We start from the raw sequence: 21,785 nt of genomic DNA on the forward strand, positions 1-21,785 counted from the left end.
AAGGGAGAGGCTGTATGGAGAGGGAATTTCGCAGCCATTTGGGGAAAAGTGTGTTCTTGGAAGGGCCCATTTTGTGGCATGAATTTTGACGATTTTTCTTTTCTTAGTAATTTGTGTGACGTGGAAACGATGGTGATTTGATGGTGCCGGTCACAAAAGCACAAAAAAGACAAAGGATCAAGAAGGGTAGCCAGGTAAGGGAGGTTGTGTCTCAAGGCTTCACATGGGATCAGCCAAAGCTTAAACTCACGGTGAAGCGGATGAAAGTTGGGTGGAAGCACGGTTTTACTTAGAAGCCAAACCCCCTTTGATGACATTTGATGACCATTCCTTCTTCTCTTCTTTTCTTCTTTTCTTCAATTCCTAGGCGTTTTCTGGCGCCTCTTGACATTTCTTGGTCTCTACTGTTGGACCAACCTCCAGGACTATGACTGGTTGGTCTGGACGACGAGGCTTGGCGATGTCTTGGATTGAAAGTTTATAAATGGACTGACCAGGGGTCGCCATTGATTGGCGATTTAATTTCTTTTACATTTTCTGCTTTTTCATTCCCTCTCTTACCTACCGTTATCTGTTATCTGTGGTTCCTGATAAATGGCTGCGAAAAACAATTGCCTTGTCGTAAAAGGTGCATCCCCTCTTAAATACGACCTCAAGCCACAGCCACACACCAGGCTTGGTAGAAAGGGGAGAAAGATGTTTATTGGACGGGTTGGTTTAGATAAAGATTCGTTGGGTTGGGTTTTTGAGTTCCAGGAAGTAGACGTACAACTGGCATGGCCCAGCGTTATCAGTAGATCTCACGTACTCACATACATAAGACTTGACACGAAGAGCCGCCAGTTTCCATCATCCTCCCTTTCTCAACAAAGTCACAAGTGGCCAAAGTAGCATTTTCATATTCCCTCTTTTTCCTTTTCTCTCTTTTTTGCCCCTTTTTTTCGCCTCTGGCTGACTAATTTGCCTTCGTCGCCACTCTTCCTTATTCCTCATCCATCACATATCTAAGCGAGGCGCGCTGCACCACCAACCCCAAAAACCACCCCTCGCTTATCAATTCCCATACTTTTGTACCTCCAAAATATTGCACCTTCCTTATCTGGTGACTACTTCGCCTGGGGACCTTCTAGTGGGTTCGAAAAGGTACGCTTTTCCTGATTGGGATGGGACCATCTGGGGTGGTGTTCCAGAAGATTCTGCAGGCGTCTGCGCCATTCTGCATGACTATATGCGTATCGAGAAGCTTCTACGCCAGAATGGCTGCAAATTTCCAGAAGCTTCTATAGTATAACCTTGGAACTATAAGACCATTCGATTTTCAACTTTTCTGATCATCATCCAAAAATTCAAAACCCTCAAATGTTCACAGTCACCAGATCCCCCTTGTACGATTTCAACACCTTGTTCCATACCTTGGACTCGGTGAACCAGTACCAGCAGGCGCAACAGCTCTTGCAACAACAGTACGAAGCATCAAGACCTAAGATCGTCAAGAAGGTTGAGACAGAGGATAAATACCAGATTCAGATTTTCAAGAAGCAGGGCAACTTCAACACTTATGAAGTGAAGGTCTTGCGTAACGCTGCTTATGGAGACAGTAACTTGATCAACTTGGTGATCGAGTCCAGACGCGATGACTTCCGTAAGGTGTTCCAGTTTAGCTTGAATGACATTGAGGTTGGCGACATTGACTGGGAGTACTTCGAGGCTGACAATGTTTTGGTCTTGAACGTTCCTAAGAAAGTGAAGTACTGCGCTGACGACTATGTCAACTCTTTGCTTGCCAGTATGCTTGGCTTGCCAGGCCACCAGGGCCCTCCATGTTCTCCATGTCACGGTGAACGTAAGGAGAGAAAGCACAAGCACAGAAGAGAGAGAAGACACAGAGACAAGGAAGCTAGACTTGAGGCTGCTAGAGCTGAGGCTGCTGAAGCTGAAGCTAAGGCTAAGGCTGCCAGAATCGAAGCCGCCAAGGCTGAAGCTGCTAGAGCAGAAGAAGCTGCTAGATTGGAAGCTGCCAGGCGTGAAGCTGCCAGACGTGAAGCTGAAAGACAGAGAGCTGCTGAGCAAAAGGCTAAGAGAGCTGCCGAGGAAAAGGCTAAGAAGGTCGCTGAGGAAAAGGCAAGAAGACTTGCAGCCGTGCGTGCTAAGAAGCAGGAAGAGTTGGCCAAGCAGAGAAGCGAAGAACAGGAAAGATTTAACGAACAGTTGCAGAAGCAGCAGGAGTTCATCTATTCGCTCTTTGGTGGAGCCTTGCCAGGATTCCAATTTGCCAGACCCCAAGCTCAGCCTGAAAAGGTTCCTGAGCCTAGAGAAGCTGCTCCACAGAAGCAAGAGTCCAAGAAGCAGGCAATTCCAGACCCAGTTGAAGACAGCGAACCACTCACTGGTAGCGATACCGATATTGAATCCGAAACGGAGTCTATCCATTCCGATATCTCCACTCCAGACTCGAGAAGCTCATTGAAGAGAAGCGGCGAGGATCTTTCTGGCAGTGCTGAGAAACTCCACAGGCATCCTTCTTTGGAAGAAGTCGAAGACGAGGAATTCGTCATGTTTAGGAAGAAGTTTGGCGACCAATAAGGGTCGTAAAGCACCAGGCAGTGCCTAGATGGTATCTGCACCTATTTGCATCTATTAGAGTTTAATGCATAATTAATAACGAAACGCAATGTAGTAGAATACAAAGAAGACCGTAAAATAATATAAAACAGAATATAATAAAGTTTACGGTGGTATCATTATGACTCCACATCTGTCTAACTCGTAAACCAGGTTATTTCTGCAGTACACTTCGTAAATTCCACTTTTCATTCCAACAATATCCACTTATGGAGAAGCTAACAGTGGAGGAGTCCACCAATGTCTCTCCACATACAAATGACTCTGGCGTTTCAGATCATCGTCGCTACGTCATTGTTGGGCTTCTCGTTTTCTGTATAGCCATACTTGAAGTAGGACTCATCCAGCCATTCTTATTCGAGTTTGAAAAGCCAAAAGAGCTCTCCCATAGTATGTCAATTTGTGCTTGGTTTGAATTCTACCATGTATGTGCTTGTCGTTTGGGTATCATATACGGATACGAAAGAATGACAAGCATAGGGCTACTTCTTACTGGAGTCTGGGCATTCTCAGTGACCTTCAGTGGCAAGTACCCCCTGGCAGCTAACCTATCGTACCTTATCGCAACAATTGGACCCTCATTGGCTCTTCCTAATGCCAAGTTCTCCATTGAACGGTACTTCCCCCAGTCAACAGGAATGGCACATGCTACTGTCGTATTTCTCACAGGTCTAGGGCTAGCCATTGGGCTTAACCACTTCAAGCACGTGCAATGGTTATGGCCGACTTACGGTGTTGTTTGCATTGTGGCTTGTTACTTGCTGGTTTTGATAGTGCCTAACAAAGCGAAGATGGAAGACCCACTGCACTGGCTTGTGAAAGCAGTAGGGGTTAGTTGCCTTGGGGGTATGCATGTATTCTGGAAGTATTTCACAATGTGTGGGTTTGGCTGGACTGTTTATTGGGGAGTGTTTGCTTTAGTGGGTGCTTGCAACTTTGGGTGTGTCTTTTTGATGTACCAGTAAGAATGGCTGCAAAATGGATGCACATCGGTAGAAGCAGTGGGATAGGTAGAAGGAGGGTCCACAGAGAGTGGATACTGACACATAGAATAAAACATTTGGATAATTTGAGTTATAACGTTTTTATACTTTTGGTTTAAAATTCAGTTCACTCGGTTTTCTTGTTTTTTTTTTTTTTTCATATATATAAATAATCCAGTTTCTTCATAAACCGGGTATGTTCCCTCACTTTATACATTTCTCACCAGATGTCACTACTCTCACAGAACTATAAACACCACCCAATAATCACAGATTGCCACCACTGCAACCAAACAAGAACATACTTTAAAGGAACCTTTGAAAACCATCAATAACCTATTATTTCAAATTTTTTGGCCCCCGGGACTCCGTTATAGCTTGCTTTCTAATGGCCACACGTGACCGCCATACTTACGACCCGCAAGATCTGGGCCGATTCATATTTCCAACTACCCACCATGTCTCGATCAATTGCTGTATTTGGAGGCAATGGCTTCTTAGGTAAAAAAATCTGTGAGGTTGGTGTTCGCTTGGGCTGGTCGGTCACGTCGCTTTCCAGATCAGGTACTCCTCCAACACCTGTTTCCCACTCAGACCATCTGTGGATCTCCAACGTGAACTGGGTGTCTGCTGACCTTTTCAATGCTGACTCTTACAAACAGCATGTTGCCAATAAGACTGCTGTGGTGCACTCTGTGGGCATGCTTTTCGAAAACCTGGACTATAAGAAGGCAATCAATTCGAACTTCAGCTTCTTGAATGACTTCCAGAGGCTTGCTAGCATGTTGAAGGGTCCTAACCCTTTGACGAAGAACCATAACCTGACATATGAAGCTGTCCAGAGAGACACGGCTGTGATGTTGGCAGACGCTTACCTTGAGGGCCTGAAGGACATTGAAAACCCATCATATGTATACATTTCGGCGGAAATGAAACCTCCGATCGTTCCCGAAGGGTACTTGACGACGAAGAGAGAAGCCGAATTCGAGCTTTCTTGCAAACCCAACCTCAGGTCTATCCTTTTACGCCCGGGCGTGATGTACGATGAAAGTGCTCCTCTCCAGGAGAAGAGGAAGCTCTTTGGCAAGTTCTTGGGCTTGGGCTACACGTTGAAAGAAGGCATTATCGGAGATAAGATTCCTATCTTCAACGAACTTATAAGGCCGCCAGTATCGACAGAAAAGGTGGCGCTCACGCTTTACAAGAAGCTCGAAGATCCCGAGGCTAGCGGTGTTGTTTCTCTTGACGAGATTGTCAATTTCTAATGACGAGAGAAATCTCTAGATAATATATAAGGAAGAAGTGTCTGAAAACTTCTATTTCTCACAGCGATCATTAGACTGCGTAAGTGTAGCCAGTGGCCATTTGGTTTCTTCTTCTCAACAAGTACTTTCTGATTTCATCACCAATAAAGACAGTGCTTGTGAGGAAGGCCAAATGGAATAAGTCTGTGAGGGATAACGCTTCTGTTTGGAAGATAGATTGGAAGAAAGGAATGTAAATGGCGCACATTTGGCCAAAGAGCGATCCAAGCACAGATAAGTTGAACATGTTGTTGGTGAAGCCAAGCTCGAAAACAGATCTAGTGTAGTGACGGCATGATAACGCGTTGAACATGTCATATAGCACGAAACAGGTGAAGGTCATGGTAGTGTCTCTAGCGGTGACTTGACCGTCTTGCATCTCCTTAATGAAGATGTACATAGTACCAATGATGATCATGGCGGCACTTTGCAACACTCTTTTTATGACCTGCTGAGTTAAGATGTTTTCGTTTCTCTTTCTTGGAGGCTTGTTCATGACTTCGTGATCAACTGGCTCAACACCCAAAGACTGAGCAGGAGGTCCGTCCATCAAAATGTTGATCCACAAAATCTGCATAGCATTCAAGGGGTTTGGCAAACCGAAGAAGGTTGCCAAAGCAATTAAAGTTAATGCTGCAATAGAAGTGGACAACTGAAAAGTGATAAAGTTTTGAATGTTGTAGAAAATACCTTTACCCTCTTCGATGGCGTTCAAGATAGTGGAGAAGTCATCATCGGTAAGAACCATATCAGCGGCTTCTTTGGCCACGTCAGTACCGTTTCTACCCATGGCAATACCAATGTCGGCAAGCTTCAAAGCAGGAGCATCGTTGACACCATCACCAGTCATGGCCACAACGTCACCTCTTCTTTGCAAAGCTTTAACAATGGTGACCTTGTGCTCAGGAGTGGTTCTGGCGAACACGGAAACATTATGGATAGCACTGCTTAAGCTCTCCTCGGACAATTCGTCCAATTGGTCGCCAGTCAAGACGGAGTCTCTACCAGAGATAGGAATACCGATCTGTTTGGCAATGTTTGTGGCAGTACTTGGAGAGTCACCGGTGATCATGATGACGTGGACACCACCCTTCATCAATTGGGAGATAGATTTGGCAACGTTTGGTCTAGGAGGATCCTTCATACCAACCAAACCACAGAAAGTCAAATCCTTTGAAACGGTATGTTCTTTATCAACGTTCAACCTCGAGCTGTTCTTGGCAAAAGCCAACACTCTAAGACCTTCAGATGACAAGGCAACGGCTCTATCGTGAATAGTTTCCTTCAAAGCATCAGTCAAGGGCTTGGCATTTCCATTCTCATCTAAGTATTTGTCCGAGTGTTTAAGAATAGCCTCATTAGCGCCCTTGACATATGTCTCGCACCTGTTGGTGTCACCGCTGTGGGCACACACAGCCATATACTTTCTATCAGAAGAGAAAGGAAGCTCACTGGCTCTTTCCTTTGTGCCACGGACGTCATCAAGACCAAAGTGTGGCAAAGCCTCTAGAAGGGCAATATCAGATGGGTTACCGACATACTTCTCGCTATCGTTAGAATAACGGGCATTGTTGCAAATGTTACCGATCTCAAGGACTTTTCTGATGTTGGAGGTCAACTTGTTGTGAAGAGTAGAGTCGTCCAACTTCTCCACGACCAAGAAAGGACTGTTGAAAGAGCCCTTGAAGTCGAAGGACCAGATCTTAGTAACGGTCATGTGGTTTTGAGTCAAGGTACCTGTTTTATCGGAACAAATCACGTTAACACTACCCAAAGTCTCGACACTAGGCAATCTACGGACGATAGCCTTTCTTTTTGCCATTCTCAACACTCCGAGAGCCAAGGTGACAGTAACAATGATAGGCAAACCTTCAGGAATGGCAGCAACAGCCAAAGACACGGAAATCTGGAACATGTCCAACCATTCACGGCCCTGAATAATACCAATCAAACAAATTGTACCAATGACACCAAAACTGAACACGGACAAATCCTTACCAAGTCTATCCATAGCTTGCTGCAAAGGTGTTTTTGGCTTTTCAATTTCCGACATCATCTCGAAGACAGTACCAAACTCAGTCTGGCTGCCAGTGGCCACAACGATACCCAGGCCATGGCCATCACGCACCAAAGTACCCATAAACGCGATGGAAGTACGTTCGGTGACAGGCAAGTCCTTGGACACGTCGCCAGTATGGTCGGACGGGTTATTAGTGTGGAGCTGTTTCTTGACGGGACTATTTTCACCCGTCAAGTTGGACTCGTCGATGGTCAAGTGGACAGCATCAGTCAAACGGACATCAGCAGGGATTCTGTCGCCCTGGGAGAAGTGAACCAAGTCACCAGGAACCAAGTGAGACGCCAAAACAGTGGATGTGTTGCCGTTTCTCGTCAACTTGGCCTCAGCAGGCACCAAACGGTTAAGCGCCTCAAGAGACTTTTCCGAACGGTACTCCTGGACAAAACCCACGGTGACGACAATTGTGATGGCCAAGGTAATAGATATAGCGTCGTCGACATTACCCATCCAGAAAGAAATGATGGCGGAGCCGATCAAAAGCAAAATCAACGGATCATTGAAGGCCTGTAAGAACTTATACAACAACAGGTCCTTCTCGTCCAGGTTAAGCTCGTTATCTCCATGGATCAGGCGTCTATTCAAGATATCCTGAGTGTTGGACAAACCCGATTTGGCGTCGGTGACAAATTCGGAAATGGTATCGGTGACAGAGGCCTGAGCCCAGCGGGCCGAGGGCGTGTTAGCCCTGGACGGGTGTTTTTCCGATATTAGCGAGCTCATCAGGGGCCGTCAGCCGGCAAAAAAACGTGTAGTTAGAGGGGAAAAGGGGGATGGGGGAGATGGGTGGGTGGAGGAGTCCAGAGAAGTAAGCTTGAGCAAAATGGAAAAGCCAGACAGTGAAGAACACACTGGCGGGTGCGAAACCAGTGCCGCGATCCAGGGAGATAACCAGGCAAGGGAACCCCAGTTATTTGGAGGCATAGGAAGAAGAAAGAAAAAAAATTTTAAAAACGTAAACGTTGCTACAAAATATAGGGGATTTTCAATTTTCACGTTTCCACGACTTCTCCTGGTGGTTTTACCTGGACACTTCCACTGAGGGTCCTCTGTCTTTCTACACTACTAGCACACTGAAAGCTACCTATGCCCTTGGAGCCACGCGATGCCCCCACCAAACACCAAACACCAAACGCCAAACGCCAAAGGGAAGCACCAAAAAGGCAAAGAACTACCATTTTCTCTTCATTTCATTTGTAAAACAGTGGGAGACCACTTTTTTCCACTTTCTACCACCCTGAATTTCATCACCTCTTCCCAAAGCTTCCCTGGCGTCGCTTTTTCTCTCCGTGGCTGCTCCTGCAACCACCTCCCATCGCCAGTGCCGCCTGGCACAAAGTGGCAGAAAGCGAGCCACAAGTGGACGAGCAGCGCGAAACCTGGAAAACGCCCACGCCATGCCCAAATTTTTCACTCCCCAAGTCTACATCTCTCCAGTGTTGCTGTCCATGTCATTTCCTTTTTTCACTATGTAAGTTGGTTATCGAAAAGAAGGCGCAGCAGAAGCTTTTACACGTCGTACAGTAGCCACGGCGTCACCATCAGCGGGTTCACCAGTCAATGTGCCAGTCCTTGGGTGCTCAGCGCACGGCGCCAGGGCTCGGTGCGGTGACAAAGCCGGCACCAACTGCATTTTGTAGTGATGGGTGGACGAAGTTGTAGAGAAGTGGCTTGGGAGATGGAGAGGATCGACTTCGCCGATAAAGTTTGAATTGGCGACGGGCATGACACAAAACTGGTTTTTCAGGGTGGTCGGTAACGGGTCCTTCTTGTTCATTCCGTTCCGTCTTGGCGCAACCTACAACTGGCCTTGGATTATCACCACTTCTTTCACAGGCTTCTGGAAGCCTTGCCGGATCAGGTTCCGAAACCATGCACCAAGGGTAACTCCGGTACTTTAAACGGCACTCCGAGCATACATAGTCAACATAACCGTTACGACATGACAAGGTTTATTGGCTGCGTTTGCTGTGTCACTGGGAGAGTTGGTGGTGCTGCCTATTCGGGGAATGTCTCCGAGTCACCGTAGCCGCATGTAATTGGACTGGGATGGACGTGGAGGAAGGGATGGGGAAAGGGAAGGTTTGGAAAGACCGATTCGGGAGTTGCCAGGGGATTAGGGATGTAGAAGGAACGGTGAGTTTGATTGGGTAGTGGACGGGTGGTTCGGAGTTTTCAACCGGAAGTGTAAATTATCTATTTGATCTTTTTCCATTGTTGGAGGTTTTACGGGTTTGGTGTGGCTACGGCTGCTTATCATTTAGATCAGCGTTTGCTGATGTGTATTGAACTTTCCGTTCGTATATAATGCATTTCTGGGTTAGTGGCTTGTCAGATCAGGGAAATTGTTCCCATACTTGTGAATCTGCCATTTTCTTGTGGGCTGGAATGCTCCGTACCTGAGATACCTCGGCAAGTCTTCAGAAACTCCGTCCTTTGCTCTTGCGTTCTTTCCGTTTATGTCACAAGACCAAATGTCTTCTGCGCTGGAGAGCCTCTGGTTTCCCTTAGCGAATCCTTCAGTAACCGCTAAAAACCCGCTTCTCCCCTTCTTCTTTACCTGACCACCTCAAAGGCAGCTTTCGAGAGTCTGTTCATCACGGCAAGGCCATCGCCAGTCTCTTCCACACCCTCGACCAAAATAAGCTCCACGTTCAACTCATCCACCTCACGTAGCATCTTAAACAAATTGTGTGCCATTTCAGTAGCACTGCTACCTAGGATCCTCTCATGAGCTCCTTCGAGGCCCAACTCAGCTGCAGATGCAAACTGGGCACCACGAAGAAGCGCCACTTTTCTAGGATCAAAATCAGCTTGTCTCTCAAGCCAACTTTTCACTGCCTTACTGCCGTCTTTGCAACCATCAAAGAGCACCACCTTGGCGCTAGGCAGGTAATGTCTATATTTCATGCCTGGCGTTCTAACCGCCTCAGTCTTTCCAGCAGTCTTCTTTGCCATAATGATATTCTCCCATGGTCCACCACCATACTTCCGTATATCTTCAGCAGAAACTCCTCCAGGCCGAAGTAACATGGGTGGATTCGTAAGACCATCCACCACAGTAGACTCCACGCCCACATCACAAGCACCTCCATCTAGGATATATGGAATGCGTCCGCTAAGATCATGATAAACGTGGCTTGCCATTGTAGGGCTTGGTCTAGTAGAAGCATTGGCAGAAGGAGCAGCCAAAGGTGTATCGCTTTGTGCAATAAGAGCTCTTGCAACTGGATGTGAAGGCATTCTCACTCCAACGGTATTCTGTCCAGCTGTAGTCAATTCCAGGACTGGCGAACCTTCCTCAACAGGCAAAAGAATCGTCAAAGGCCCAGGCCAGAACTTCTTGATCAACTGATCGTAAACAGCTGGAATCTTATGCAGCTTGGGAAGAAGTAGTCTTTCGATCTGTTCCTGGCTGGAAACATGCACGATAAGTGGATTATCAGCTGGTCTATTTTTTGCAGCATAAATAGCTCTTACACTGTCATCACATAGAGCTGATCCTCCAAGTCCATATACTGTTTCAGTAGGAAAAGCAACCACATGGCCAGGCTTTCGGACTTCTTCAGATGCAATATCGAGGTTGTGTTTTGTGGTAGAGTCGGAAACCTCGAGCTTTGTTCCGTTGAAAGAAATCAGCGAGACTTCAACCGGTAGTATTTTGGTGGTAAGGGTCATTTTGAAGAGCTTTAGGATGTTTCTTTGCATCCAACGGTGGGTTGGTCACAGCTTGGGTCTTTATCTGGAGACCAGGCATCGAGGGCATCTCGCCGTGTGCAGGTCACAGCCAATTTGTAAGAGTCACCCACCGACAGCAACAGGCCAGGAAGAGATGGCAAAGGGAATGAAATGGTAGATTCTGAGAGTTCATCTTGGAGGGTACGAGCAGGTTTATGGTTGTTCATTGGTCGTGGATGCTGACCGGTAGAGCAAAGTGGGTAGGGTAAAGCCACACTGAGAAAGTATTAGTGCATGGATATTCCGTATAAGCTTCGGAAAGGGCTAAAAACTCAAAATTGGTTTCAGATTAGCTGAAGATTCAAGTTAGGCTTCGGAATGGCCTTTGTAATTATTTGTGGCTGGACCGTGAAAGTGTCAATAGAGGACATTTTTGTCGATTCGCAGCCATTAGGTGCTGACTTATCAGCGACGTCTCGCCTGGGCCATTAGAACACAATGTTCTCCGTGAGAATCTTCTTCTCGTCATCGTCAAGTGCTTCGTAGTACTGCTGGAAGTTACCTAAGTTCTTTGAAACACATTCTTTGAAGAACTGAAGTAACATGTCCTTAACAGTTTGATCTCCCACAGGAGCCGCATCACCATCTTCCTCGCTATCAGAATCCACGTATGACTTCAATTTTTCATACGTAGGAACTCCAATATCGTCGAGATCCTCCCAGTCTCCACCGTCACCTTCTTCTTCATCTTCATCTTGCTTATCAAGATTGTAGTCGTCGGCATTTGGCTGCTGGCATTGGAAGCCTAGCTCATTTGCAAGTAATTTCAAGATCTTGACTGGAGCAGAGATTTGTGTGAACTTCTGAGGCATCGACTTAGCCTTCGATCTGGTGATGATGATATCACCTTCGTAGGGAATGATGTCTCCATCAACAATCATAGAAGAAACTCTGGAGTCATTGATAGAATAAAGCTTACCCAAGGCAAGAACATTCTGTTGAATCTTCTGATAGCCTCGCGTCACTTCAAAAGCATTAAACCAGATGGGCAAAACAGCCTCCAATCCATTGCGTTGTTGTTGGCTATCTGGCATGACAACCTCCACCGCAGTCAAAGCGTTAATTAAGTTTTCTGGGGAAGCATTGAGAACGAGCTTGCAGAACACCATGATAAGGTTCTCAATTGTGACAACAGCCTTTGCGATGACTAATCTTCTAACAGTGGCACTAAGTAACTGGTAGAAGAAGTCATTGTCAAGGTATGATTGGAAGTTCTCAAACAAAGATGCAACAATAAGGCCACAGTTCATGGCAGCGCTATCGGAAAGTTCAGGAGATAAGAACTTACCAGCAACAGCCACAATGATATTCATACCTGATTCGTTGGTTGAAGGGTCTGAATACTCAACAAAGTAGTTAGGAGCCTTCTGCAAAAGACTGTTGAAGACCTCAGCACCACTTTGAAGAATTTGATCGTCGCTCGCTCTGAGAATGAGTTGTCTTAACACAGGGAAAGCGAAGTCAAAGACCTCCTTAGGAAAGCTGTTAGTCTGAGCATCAGGCTCGGATGGAGCTGCCAGAAGAATGTTACCCAAAAGGTCAAGCGCCAAGTTGAGCTGTGGAGAGTACTCGACTGACTTAGATGAAGCTGCTTCAGCAACAATTTTGATGACGAAAGGAAGCAGTCTATCACATACCTGAAGGTACTCTTGCATGGAGACTGAATTCAATAAGGTTTCAAGACACTCAGCAGAATCAATAGAAAGTTGGATATTGGCTGGATCCTTGAAAGCAGATTTAATAATGATGTCGATAACAGAGTGATCTCCATCGATCATAAGATTGAATGCGTTGCGCTGATCAACATCAATAGCTACAGCGAGTGCTTCCATGATAACTGGAGGCGTATCCTCCTCGCTGTCTTCGAGCAAGCCGTATGAAACTTCCACAATTTGTCTCTGCAGATCAAGGCCCATAATGGTCAAGTCCAAACCTGGAACTTGTTTCCAGAAAGTGGCAGCAACAAGAGTACTGGCTTGAACGATCTTGAACAGATCGTCGTTTGAAGACGAGGCAAATGCATAAGTCTTCTTGAATTGGACCGAGCCAAAGTCGTTAACTGAGAGCTTGCTGGAGAACTTCTCTATGAACTTCGGAAGAAGAATGAAGATTCTCGAAAGCACCAATGGATGGGCGTTGGTATTAATGAGGCCGTCAATGGTTGACACATATTGTGATAATGGAAGATCAGCACCAAGCGAATCAGCTTGTTCGTTCAGGAAAAGTGATTCTGCAATAAGTAAGTACGCCTCGTGAACTCTCCATTCAAGAGACAGGTTAACTGCTTCGTTCTTGATTACTTCAAATAAGTGAGACGCATCCTTGTCGCCCAAATCCATAATGTAATCTCTAACAGCATCTCTTGCCGTGGTGATACCCGAAAGCCCGGTAATTTCTGTCACGTACTGGTTGAAGTCTGCCATGTAGTCTTCTGCAACATCAAGCGGCAAGACAGAACATTGAACAATGTTGCGAGTAAGTTCATCAAATACTTCGGCAGGGTAGTTCAGAATAAGAGGGATCGAGTCTTGTATAAGTGATAAAGTGGACAAAAGCTCTGCTATATTGTTGGTCAAAACACGAGCAGGATCATCCAAATCGTCAGACTTTCCAGTGACAGGACCATCTTCACCATCCACAGCAAAAACCTTAAAGGCGTTGGAAGAATAAGTAAGGTCCTGAAGAATAAGCAGGAGCACATCCTTGACCAAATCTTTACCAATGCGTTTTCTATAAGTGCTCAAAATATGGGCAATGACCTTGTAAAGGTTAGTTCTGAGGTAAATCTCAGAAAGGTCCACGGAATTAGCAGTGGCGGCATTCAGTTGCTGTAGTAGCTGGCCCAAAATCATGAACATTTGAGCAATGTGGTCAGTGACTGCAGCCTTTCTTTCAGGAGACTCCACAGCTTCAGCACTCAGCAATGTGTTATACACGGTAAGGTACAACTTAAGAGCACTAGTTTTAATGGTGGCTGGCAAAGATTCCTGGCTCAACAAGTTGGTAATGTACGAAAGAAGCTGGGCTCCAACGCCGCCCTCCCAGAACTGCTCCTCTGTAATAAGATCATCAAACAAGTCAGTCAACACAGACAAACTACCCACCACGGCAACGTGGTTATTCAAATCACGAGCCAAATCGTACAAACGTACAAGCAAATCTGGCCATTCGTCAGGGTAATCTGCCGCTGCAATTTGAACAATCACATAAGCAGCACCCGATCTGATCTTGGAGTTACTTTCACTAGACACCAAGTGGATCAACGAAGAACGAATATTCGTCTTGAGTTCCTGGTCAATTGGTGGACCCACAAACAGCTGAAACCCCAAAGACCAGAATTTCGGAACAAGACGTTTCAAATGCAAAAGACACGCTTGTCTGATGTCAATCCTCTGGTTTTCACCACACGCTCCCTGGATAAGCTCAAAAGCCACCTGGGTTGGGTTTTCGGCAGCAAGCTTATTGAATTGGAGCTCTGCGGCAGTACGTCTATTATTTTCAGGGCTATTTTGGTCAGAAACCAACTCCAATACAGCGTTGCTGGACATGGTCAATTGGATGGGATGGAGTGGTGGTTGTGGAAAACAGAGTAGTAGTGGTAGTAGACGCGTGATGGACCTCACGTGGACGTGTAGAGACAGACTAGTGGGATGGTCTATGGAGAGGTGAAGTGGGTGGGATGGAATGTAGATGTATGATGGATTTGGATGCTGGGAGTGGGTTTTTGGGGTCTTGGGTTGGTTGTGTGCTGGAGGTGTGGCTGGTTGGGTGGTGGTTGAGAGTGGCAGTTAGGAGAAGGTAAGAAGGTAAGGTGACGAGGACGTGGTATTATTTTCTTTTTTAATTGGTAAAAGATGTTAAGATGGTGATTCCGATGACTTGGGTCGGCTTTATATTGAAATTTTGAATTAGAAATGCTTTTTCATGGAGTGTTGGTGGATAGTGAAACACTTAAAGGCATATTTCGCAGCCATTAAAGAAGACGCCAATAGACAGCATCTACGGCCAAAGAAATGGGACCAACTGTAATAATATAAAGGGAAAACTGACCCAAGAAGATGTTATTACTTTTTTTAACATTTTAATTTACCAGAGTAATTTGTTCCTTTTGTGGTTATGATAATTCACGTAATTATAGCACAATGGTCCCTGGAAAGCCAAGAAGGTAAGCTTTCATATAACAAACAAAGCTGATACCATTTTTCTTAGGCTTCATGACATCTTTATTTGACATAAGCTCTTTCTCATAATCAAAAACACCCTTTATATCACCAGAGGTCAAGACTCACCACACTGAGCCACGCCAAACAACCACCACCAACACAAGCACACCAAACTTCAGCCAATCCCTTCTTTTCCTTCCTTTCTCCTCTTTTTCTTCCATCACCCTCCAGCTCATCCAACCTTCACCTTCCACGCCTTTTCTATATATAATCCACTCAGCCTCACCTGGCTCGCCTTATCTGTGCCTCGACGAGTCCACAGCCCATACTTTCACCACCAACACGTCCCAAAGAATACAGAAACATTCCCAGCCAATTCAAACCACCCTTTAAATCACACAGGTCCCTCCACCACCCCAATTTCACTCTCCTTGACGAAAACAATGCTGGTGGTGGACCTCTGGAGCCAGTGCGACCTGCATACGCCCCTCCTGGACCTGTCAATTCAAATCTCGTTATCCTCTCCACAACTATACCTTATTTTATTCCCTACCAATGGACGCAATCAGTGGACAAGATTTGAACGGCAGTTTCAAAGTGGCCAATTTGGCTGTGGCTGCACTCTCAGTACGTTTTAACACCTTGATGCCTCGATTTTTTCACCTCCATACTAACTTCCTCTCCAGGTTCTCTCGGGCGTTTCCCAGCTTTTCTCAGGCGTGTAAGTATACCAACGATGCTCCTGAAATTCCCCAGTACTAACTTCAGTCAATCGGTATGTTAATGCTTTTTGTTCATTTTCCGTTCCCACTAACATCAGTTCCTCATCGGCATCTATATCATTGGTTTCGGTGCCGTTCTAGGCCTTCTCGGTACGTATCTGCCCACCAGCTCATAAACCTTCCCGTCACGCTAACCTTATCAGAATTCCGTGTTCCAAGTGAAGCCTACACGTATGGCTCGTTCCTCTTCTCGTTCGTGGGAAGAGGTGTTTGTATGTATCTTTGATCCATTGGCTCCCCAAAACAAGTGTTCCTAACATCCAGTCTACACCTTCATTGGTGCCAGCATCAACGGAGCCTCGTGGTTCCGTTTGTTCGCTGGAATCTTGATCTTCGTCATTGGTTTGGTGTACATTGCCTTGGAGGCCGTACCCAGCATTTCTCCTCCCGAGAACATGAGCCCTGAGGGTATTTCCATCGGGGTCCAGGACGAAGATGTTGTTTGAAAATAGAAAGAAAATCCTCGTCTGCTATGCTTATCGTCCCCTTTGCTACCCTCTGTAGAACACGCCTTTCCTGATAATGAAGTGATGGTACCAGCGTTCCTCCTCCTCATGCAGTCCATACAGCTCGGCCCACTATCACCACTTCCTTGCTCTTCTTCCAAACAAGCTTTAGGAACCTGATTTCCGTATACTTTCCTAGAAATACGGGCTTGACTAGCCCGGGTAACCATATCGTCTTCGCATATTTGACACCTCCTTCCCGAGCATCATCCACACAATTATCAGCATCTCCTACATCCCAGCAACTAATAGAAAATGTCCCACGATGACTCCACAGAAGCCTCTACGAAGGTTTCCTTGACCACATTCACCATCCCTAAAGATTCATTCACTGCATTCCGTTTGCTGTATGCTCCAGCACACGAAGTTGGCGAGTTTGCCAAGGTTCTATATTTGGGCTCGATTCCTGCCGCTTGGTATGGAGGTAAACAGTATGGCCTTCTATCGGGGTCAGTCAAACGAGCCAAGAAGAAGATGAAACGGAAGTTGAAGTCGTCATATAAAGTTATTGACCAGTCTCTACGGCTGACTTCTGAGTACCCTGCCTGGAATAGTGACTATGAGGATGCAAAGTCTACAGACAGGGCATGGTCTGACGTTGATGAGATCTCTATTGATAACCAGAGACACGCGTCTGAAGCTATAATTAATGGTGGCCTTTTAGTGCCGCCTTCGTTTCGTTATGATAACGAGAGAGAGAATCCTCTGGATGAAGAGGACCACGGAGCTCTAAGGCGTGAAAGCAGTCATTACACAGAAGAACATGGTACAACGTTCAACTTTGACCAGCATAATGAAATCACGTTTAATCAAGCAATTCATGGGTTGGAAACTGACGAGGACCTGGTCATAACGGGTGATTCTGATAATCCACGCTTCTTTCGTCCTAACTCACCTTCTCCAGCTACAGAAGAGAGAGATGCAGAAAACGATGACCACCTTGAAGAAGCCACTATTCACACTTGCACCTCTGCAATTGACTCAAACGAAGAAGAGATGATGCTGCCAATATTGGCTCCTCAAGCTACGAATCTTCCAGAGAGTGAGCCCGAAGAACCGCTTCAAGTGACCTTTGACTCGACCGCTAAACCTTCCAAGGGCTCAAAAATGGCATTTGCATCCCCTACTCCAGAATGTGGCCAAGATCACCAGGAACTCGCCAACGAATACATCAAGGCTAAGAAAAACCATCTCAGGAAAATAAAAAAGCTCAAGAAGATTGGTGGTTTCGCTTCTAATACAGGAAGCAAAGCGAAGATGAAAGGTTCAAGGGTGAAGCTGAGGGTTGCACGCAGAATATTGAGCAAGTTCAAGCCAGGTGAAATAGTCAGGGTCGACAGAATGCTTGTACAGATCCTGAGATGTGATGAATATCTCCTGGGAAGTCACTTTAACGAGGAATCTATTGAAAAGTTAAAGATCACCGACAGATGGAAGGAGTATAACGTTGTGCTACGCAAATCAGACGAGATGCTGGCGCTTCTTGTTGTACAATTCTACGATCCTAAGAAGGGGTCCACATTTGATGAGAAGCCCGAATACAAGGTCAGATTAGGACCTGAAGTGAAAATCGGCTTTTACAGCAACATAGACAAGACCATCAGTATTTCGCTGGAGAAAGAATGGGGAACTCGCGTTGTCATCATGAACGCCAGATACGAAGGTGTCGCTCATAAGTGGCTTTTCCTTGTGAATGAAATACTTGAAGGCACTGAGGAATGCGTTTTCAATATCACACTCCCTGGATTAGGCCAAGGCATTGGAATACCATTCGACACTTCTATGATGAAACAGCTTAAACAGACGCTGAATGATCTAGAAATCTCTCGCATGGAGTATGGCTATCATGTCTCTCAATGCATCCTTCAGGCCTACTTGAGAGATAAAATCTACGCCAAGCTTAACCATGCTACTCGATTTAACGAAGAAGTGAAGAATTGGCTCGCGGAGAATCCCGATCCATGGTTTTGCTTCAAGTTTTACGACCGTGTCGAATGGATCCCTCAGAACAGCATGGTCTTTTATGTGATGCATAAGCTCATGCAGAAGGATTATGAGTTACAGTTAAGACAAATCAGCAGACCGCTGCTTTACATTGAAGATCGTGAAGGGAATCGCTGGACGAAACCTTACCCGGTAGAGGGCTTCCTTGGCAGGGCAACAAGTACTTCAGGCAAAGAAATCACAAAGTTAAGAGTCTTTTACAAGGTATCTTACTTTTTCACAGTTGAGAATATGCTTTTCTTTACCAAAATGTTTGAAGGCCGTCCTCCGTCGAGAACCAATACAACTCGTAAGTCTTGTGAGGATGAAGACGAAGAGGATTCCATGCCTCCTGAGCGTTTTATCAAAGATCCATTTGAAGTTGATAAACATGGTCATATTCCTTGGATTAACCTGCCTGACTTCGAAGAAAGAGATAAACATATTGTTGAAGAGCTAGAGCGCAGAATTGCGCAGATCATCAAAGCAGAAGGTATGGTAGATCTTATGCAAGTGAAATCTGTTGAACCATATCCACATAAGAAGTTATTTACGAAGCAGATCTACTTCCATTCCCTTTTTTGGCATGCCAATACGTCAATCAATACTGAGGAAGAGGTGTTAGATTGTGCATTACAGATTGAGCTTCACAATGGCACCAAACTTAGATTAATGGCCTCATCGCAGGCTATCAGAGATGAATGGATCCACAAGTTAAGGGATTTAGTTGCATATCATACAATGGCTGATAGAACTAGAGTCGTGAAGGCGACACAGACGAGAAAGGATAACATGGAGAAGCTTGGAATCAATGAGTATGTGGATTCCAACATTGTCAATGAGCATTATGGGTTCGAAACTCCATTCGCCAAACCTAATGAGCATATATTCGATATGAGCGGTTTGGCTATGCCGCTGTGCGTCTTGATGAGCGGATATCTATATCAGAAGCACAAGAAGCATGCCAACTTTGGGGCACTCTACGTGGTTCTATGTCCTGGCTATTTAATATTGTTCTCCTTAGCCAGGCGTTCCAAAACCACTGGTATGCTTAAAAGAAGGCCTTGTTACGAGCATTACTTCACAATCCCAGTGTCTGAGTGTTTCGTGTACCTGGGTAACCAAACGGTATTTGACTTGGTCGATTTTGATAATGGCAGTCAAGAAAGGGTCTCCGGCCGCAACCAGCTTCCAAGAATATATCCCGACGGATGGAAGCTGTGTGAAGAGGAGCTGCAGCTTTGCTTTACGCTTTGGTTCGGGCAGAAAAGAAAGCTCAGGCACCAGTTGGAAGTTGCATCCAATCCAAGCATGATTTCCATGGTCAGATTGCTAGGAATGACTGGAAGAAGTATGGTATTCATGGCCCGTTCCAGAGTCATGAGAGAGGCTTGGGTGACCAAACTTCTCCAAGAAATCAACCGTTTCTCAAGCCACTGATCAAAGGCCTACATTATTTATAAGAACCTATTGCATTATATTAGTTACATTGACTAGAATTAAAGAGATTTCATTACTCGGTCAATAAGCTCACAGTCCAGATCTTCATCTGAATCGTCGTCTGAATCTTCTTCCTGGACTAACTTGATATCGGCTGTTCCAGACAACTTCTCAATTGCAGTTTCAACAGGGTCGTCCACGAGCTCCTTGGTTATATCTGTCTGTGAACTGACCTTTGTTGATTCATCTGAAGAAGCCTTCAACTGCAACCGTAGTGGACTCGTTGGTCTGGAAATTGCTGGAGTTGTGGCATCATCTGAGTACACTTGAAGACCACCAAAATTGAGTATACCTCTTTCAGGGCTTCTTTCTGGAACTGTGGGAGCAAACTCAGACGAAGACTCCATGATTGGAGAAACCTTGGGTTTCTGCTTCTGGGGAGTAGTTATACCAGGAAACGAAGTACCAGCAACGATATCTGGAAGCCTTAATGTTGACGAGAAGATATTAGGTGGGAACGTCATCAGACTGTCAGAAATAGCAATGCCCCATTTTTCAATGATAGAGCCAGTTTCTGAATGGAGTCTGACATTGAATGAGTCTTGGCCACTGGAGCTAGAAAGCTGGAGGACAGAAGGAATAGGTGTATTGATACTGGTTGTCTCGTTCAAAGGAACCATCAAGAACTGGGGTGGGTGGTTGGCAGACCATATAACCAAGTAGTTCGTGAAGAGGTAGACGTTTGCCAGTTCAAAAGCTGAAGCTCTATCTGTACTGACAAAAAGCAGATCCACAAGACGCAATTTACCCAAAGACACAAGCATCGAAAGATCAAACCCAGGAGCATGGTTGATCATGTGTTGGATGAAGGCCAGCTTGAGTTCCTCTGGGGGTATCAGGTTGTGAATGGATACTCTGACAGAAGCAGTAGCGGTGGTGCCAATACTGATATTGGACGCAAGCGACGCTCTGTTGGTGTTGTATGTGCCGCTTTCCCTGTTGTAAGCGCTGCTTTCTCTGTTGTAAGCGTTGCTGGCGCCAGTATCGATTCTTAAAGGTACCCTAGGCACCTGTTTATTCTTCTCAGGGAAGAAGTCCATGGTATAGTTATCAGAGAAGATAGGAGACAGAACGGCGGTTCCATATTCTTCCTGAGCGGGATCAAGGGTTCTTGAAGCTTCAAAACGTGTAAGTTTCAACGAAAGCCTAAGGTCGTTATTCAAATCGTCCAAGAAGGCCGTATTCAGTGGAACCGCCAAAGGCCGTTCATCCTTGGTTCTGCAAATTGTTCCATGACAATTTGGAAACACAGCGTGCATTAATTCAGCCGTTGAACTTGCCCTAGAAATACGTCTATGGTGAAGCTTCTTCTCAAGTTCATGGTTCACCACTGTTCTCAAACACTCCTCGTGAACCCTATCTCCACACAGTAGAGGCACTAGCTTTTCAAGGTATAGAGTCGTTTCAAGCAGTTCATCGCATATAAAACAAATATCAACGTTCCCAGCAATATTTGGTCTTTTAGTAGTGGTTGCAAAATACGGTTTCACGCGAGGCCCAGGCGAGCTAGGTTTCCTCGAGTGCTCAAACAACGGCGACTCAGGCTCCAACACTCCCCATTTGTGTCTCTGAGGAGGCGGTGGAGGCGGCAACGTGAGTTCACCCAAAGTGATATCTTTCTGGTCAGTAAGCGGCGTAAAGTACTCATCTTGATACACATCGAGCGGCGTCAAAAAGTCACATTCTGGAGTAGACGGTGCGGTTTTCTCAGGCAGCGGCAGCGCCAGCAGCAGCATCAGCAGCAGCAGAGAAGACCTCAGTTTATATAGAGAGCGAAGCCTGAGCTTCCATTTTGGCGGCGTCGACACTTTGGTAGGTGTAGATACTCGAGACATATTAGCGTTTACAGAGCAAAGGCTGGACAAGAAAGCACATTTATACAGACAAGCCAGAGAGGGTCTATACGGGGAAGTTTGCAGCTACGGTTCCGGAAAAGTGTATCGAGAAGGCATGGGAGGTGCGTCAGAGAAGAATAATAATATGGTGAGGCTGGTAGAGAGAGGGTTTGCATTGTGGAAAGATGTTTCTGGGAGGTTTGGGAAGGTTTGGGATAATAAATGGCTGCAAAGATCTGCATGGCTGGATTGGTAGATTACTTGCAGAGAAAAAGACGAGTAAAAAGACGAA

General features: G+C 45.7%; 8 protein-coding genes across 8 annotated transcripts; 4 read left to right on the plus strand and 4 right to left on the minus strand. All coding sequences in view use genetic code 12, as the record gives it.

The window, feature by feature from the left end:
* Positions 1–1,359: 1,359 nt before the first annotated feature.
* Positions 1,360–2,583, plus strand: CXQ85_001044 (uncharacterized protein; the record flags this gene model as incomplete). The annotated part of the gene is made up of 1 exon (XM_025484765.1): positions 1,360–2,583. One exon carries the CDS (start codon positions 1,360–1,362, stop codon positions 2,581–2,583), a length of 1,224 nt encoding a protein of 407 aa, XP_025339696.1.
* Positions 2,584–4,063: 1,480 nt separating this feature from the next.
* CXQ85_001045 (ubiquinone biosynthesis protein) lies at positions 4,064–4,870 on the plus strand (the record flags this gene model as incomplete). The annotated part of the gene is made up of 1 exon (XM_025484766.1): positions 4,064–4,870. One exon carries the CDS (start codon positions 4,064–4,066, stop codon positions 4,868–4,870), a length of 807 nt encoding a protein of 268 aa, XP_025339697.1.
* Positions 4,871–4,940: 70 nt separating this feature from the next.
* PMR1 (Ca(2+)/Mn(2+)-transporting P-type ATPase) lies at positions 4,941–7,709 on the minus strand (the record flags this gene model as incomplete). Its single annotated transcript, XM_025484767.1, has 1 exon — positions 4,941–7,709. The coding sequence occupies one exon, from the start codon at positions 7,707–7,709 to the stop codon at positions 4,941–4,943; it is 2,769 nt and encodes a 922-aa protein (XP_025339698.1).
* A 1,833-nt stretch (positions 7,710–9,542) lies between these two features.
* Positions 9,543–10,664, minus strand: CXQ85_001047 (threonylcarbamoyladenylate synthase; the record flags this gene model as incomplete). Its single annotated transcript, XM_025484768.1, has 1 exon — positions 9,543–10,664. The coding sequence occupies one exon, from the start codon at positions 10,662–10,664 to the stop codon at positions 9,543–9,545; it is 1,122 nt and encodes a 373-aa protein (XP_025339699.1).
* A 488-nt stretch (positions 10,665–11,152) lies between these two features.
* On the minus strand, positions 11,153–14,272 carry CXQ85_001048 (uncharacterized protein; the record flags this gene model as incomplete). Its single annotated transcript, XM_025484769.1, has 1 exon — positions 11,153–14,272. The coding sequence occupies one exon, from the start codon at positions 14,270–14,272 to the stop codon at positions 11,153–11,155; it is 3,120 nt and encodes a 1,039-aa protein (XP_025339700.1).
* A 1,170-nt stretch (positions 14,273–15,442) lies between these two features.
* Positions 15,443–16,115, plus strand: CXQ85_001049 (uncharacterized protein; the record flags this gene model as incomplete). Its single annotated transcript, XM_025484770.1, has 3 exons — positions 15,443–15,514; positions 15,708–15,759; positions 15,934–16,115. The coding sequence occupies 3 exons, from the start codon at positions 15,443–15,445 to the stop codon at positions 16,113–16,115; spliced, it is 306 nt and encodes a 101-aa protein (XP_025339701.1).
* Positions 16,116–16,430: 315 nt separating this feature from the next.
* Positions 16,431–19,598, plus strand: CXQ85_001050 (uncharacterized protein; the record flags this gene model as incomplete). The annotated part of the gene is made up of 1 exon (XM_025484771.1): positions 16,431–19,598. One exon carries the CDS (start codon positions 16,431–16,433, stop codon positions 19,596–19,598), a length of 3,168 nt encoding a protein of 1,055 aa, XP_025339702.1.
* A 59-nt stretch (positions 19,599–19,657) lies between these two features.
* Positions 19,658–21,493, minus strand: CST5 (Cst5p; the record flags this gene model as incomplete). The annotated part of the gene is made up of 1 exon (XM_025484772.1): positions 19,658–21,493. The coding sequence occupies one exon, from the start codon at positions 21,491–21,493 to the stop codon at positions 19,658–19,660; it is 1,836 nt and encodes a 611-aa protein (XP_025339703.1).
* Positions 21,494–21,785: the final 292 nt, after the last annotated feature.

Source organism: Candidozyma haemuli, assembly GCF_002926055.2.
Source record: "Candidozyma haemuli strain B11899 chromosome Unknown B_2014730914, whole genome shotgun sequence".
NCBI lineage: Eukaryota > Fungi > Ascomycota > Pichiomycetes > Serinales > Metschnikowiaceae > Candidozyma > Candidozyma haemuli.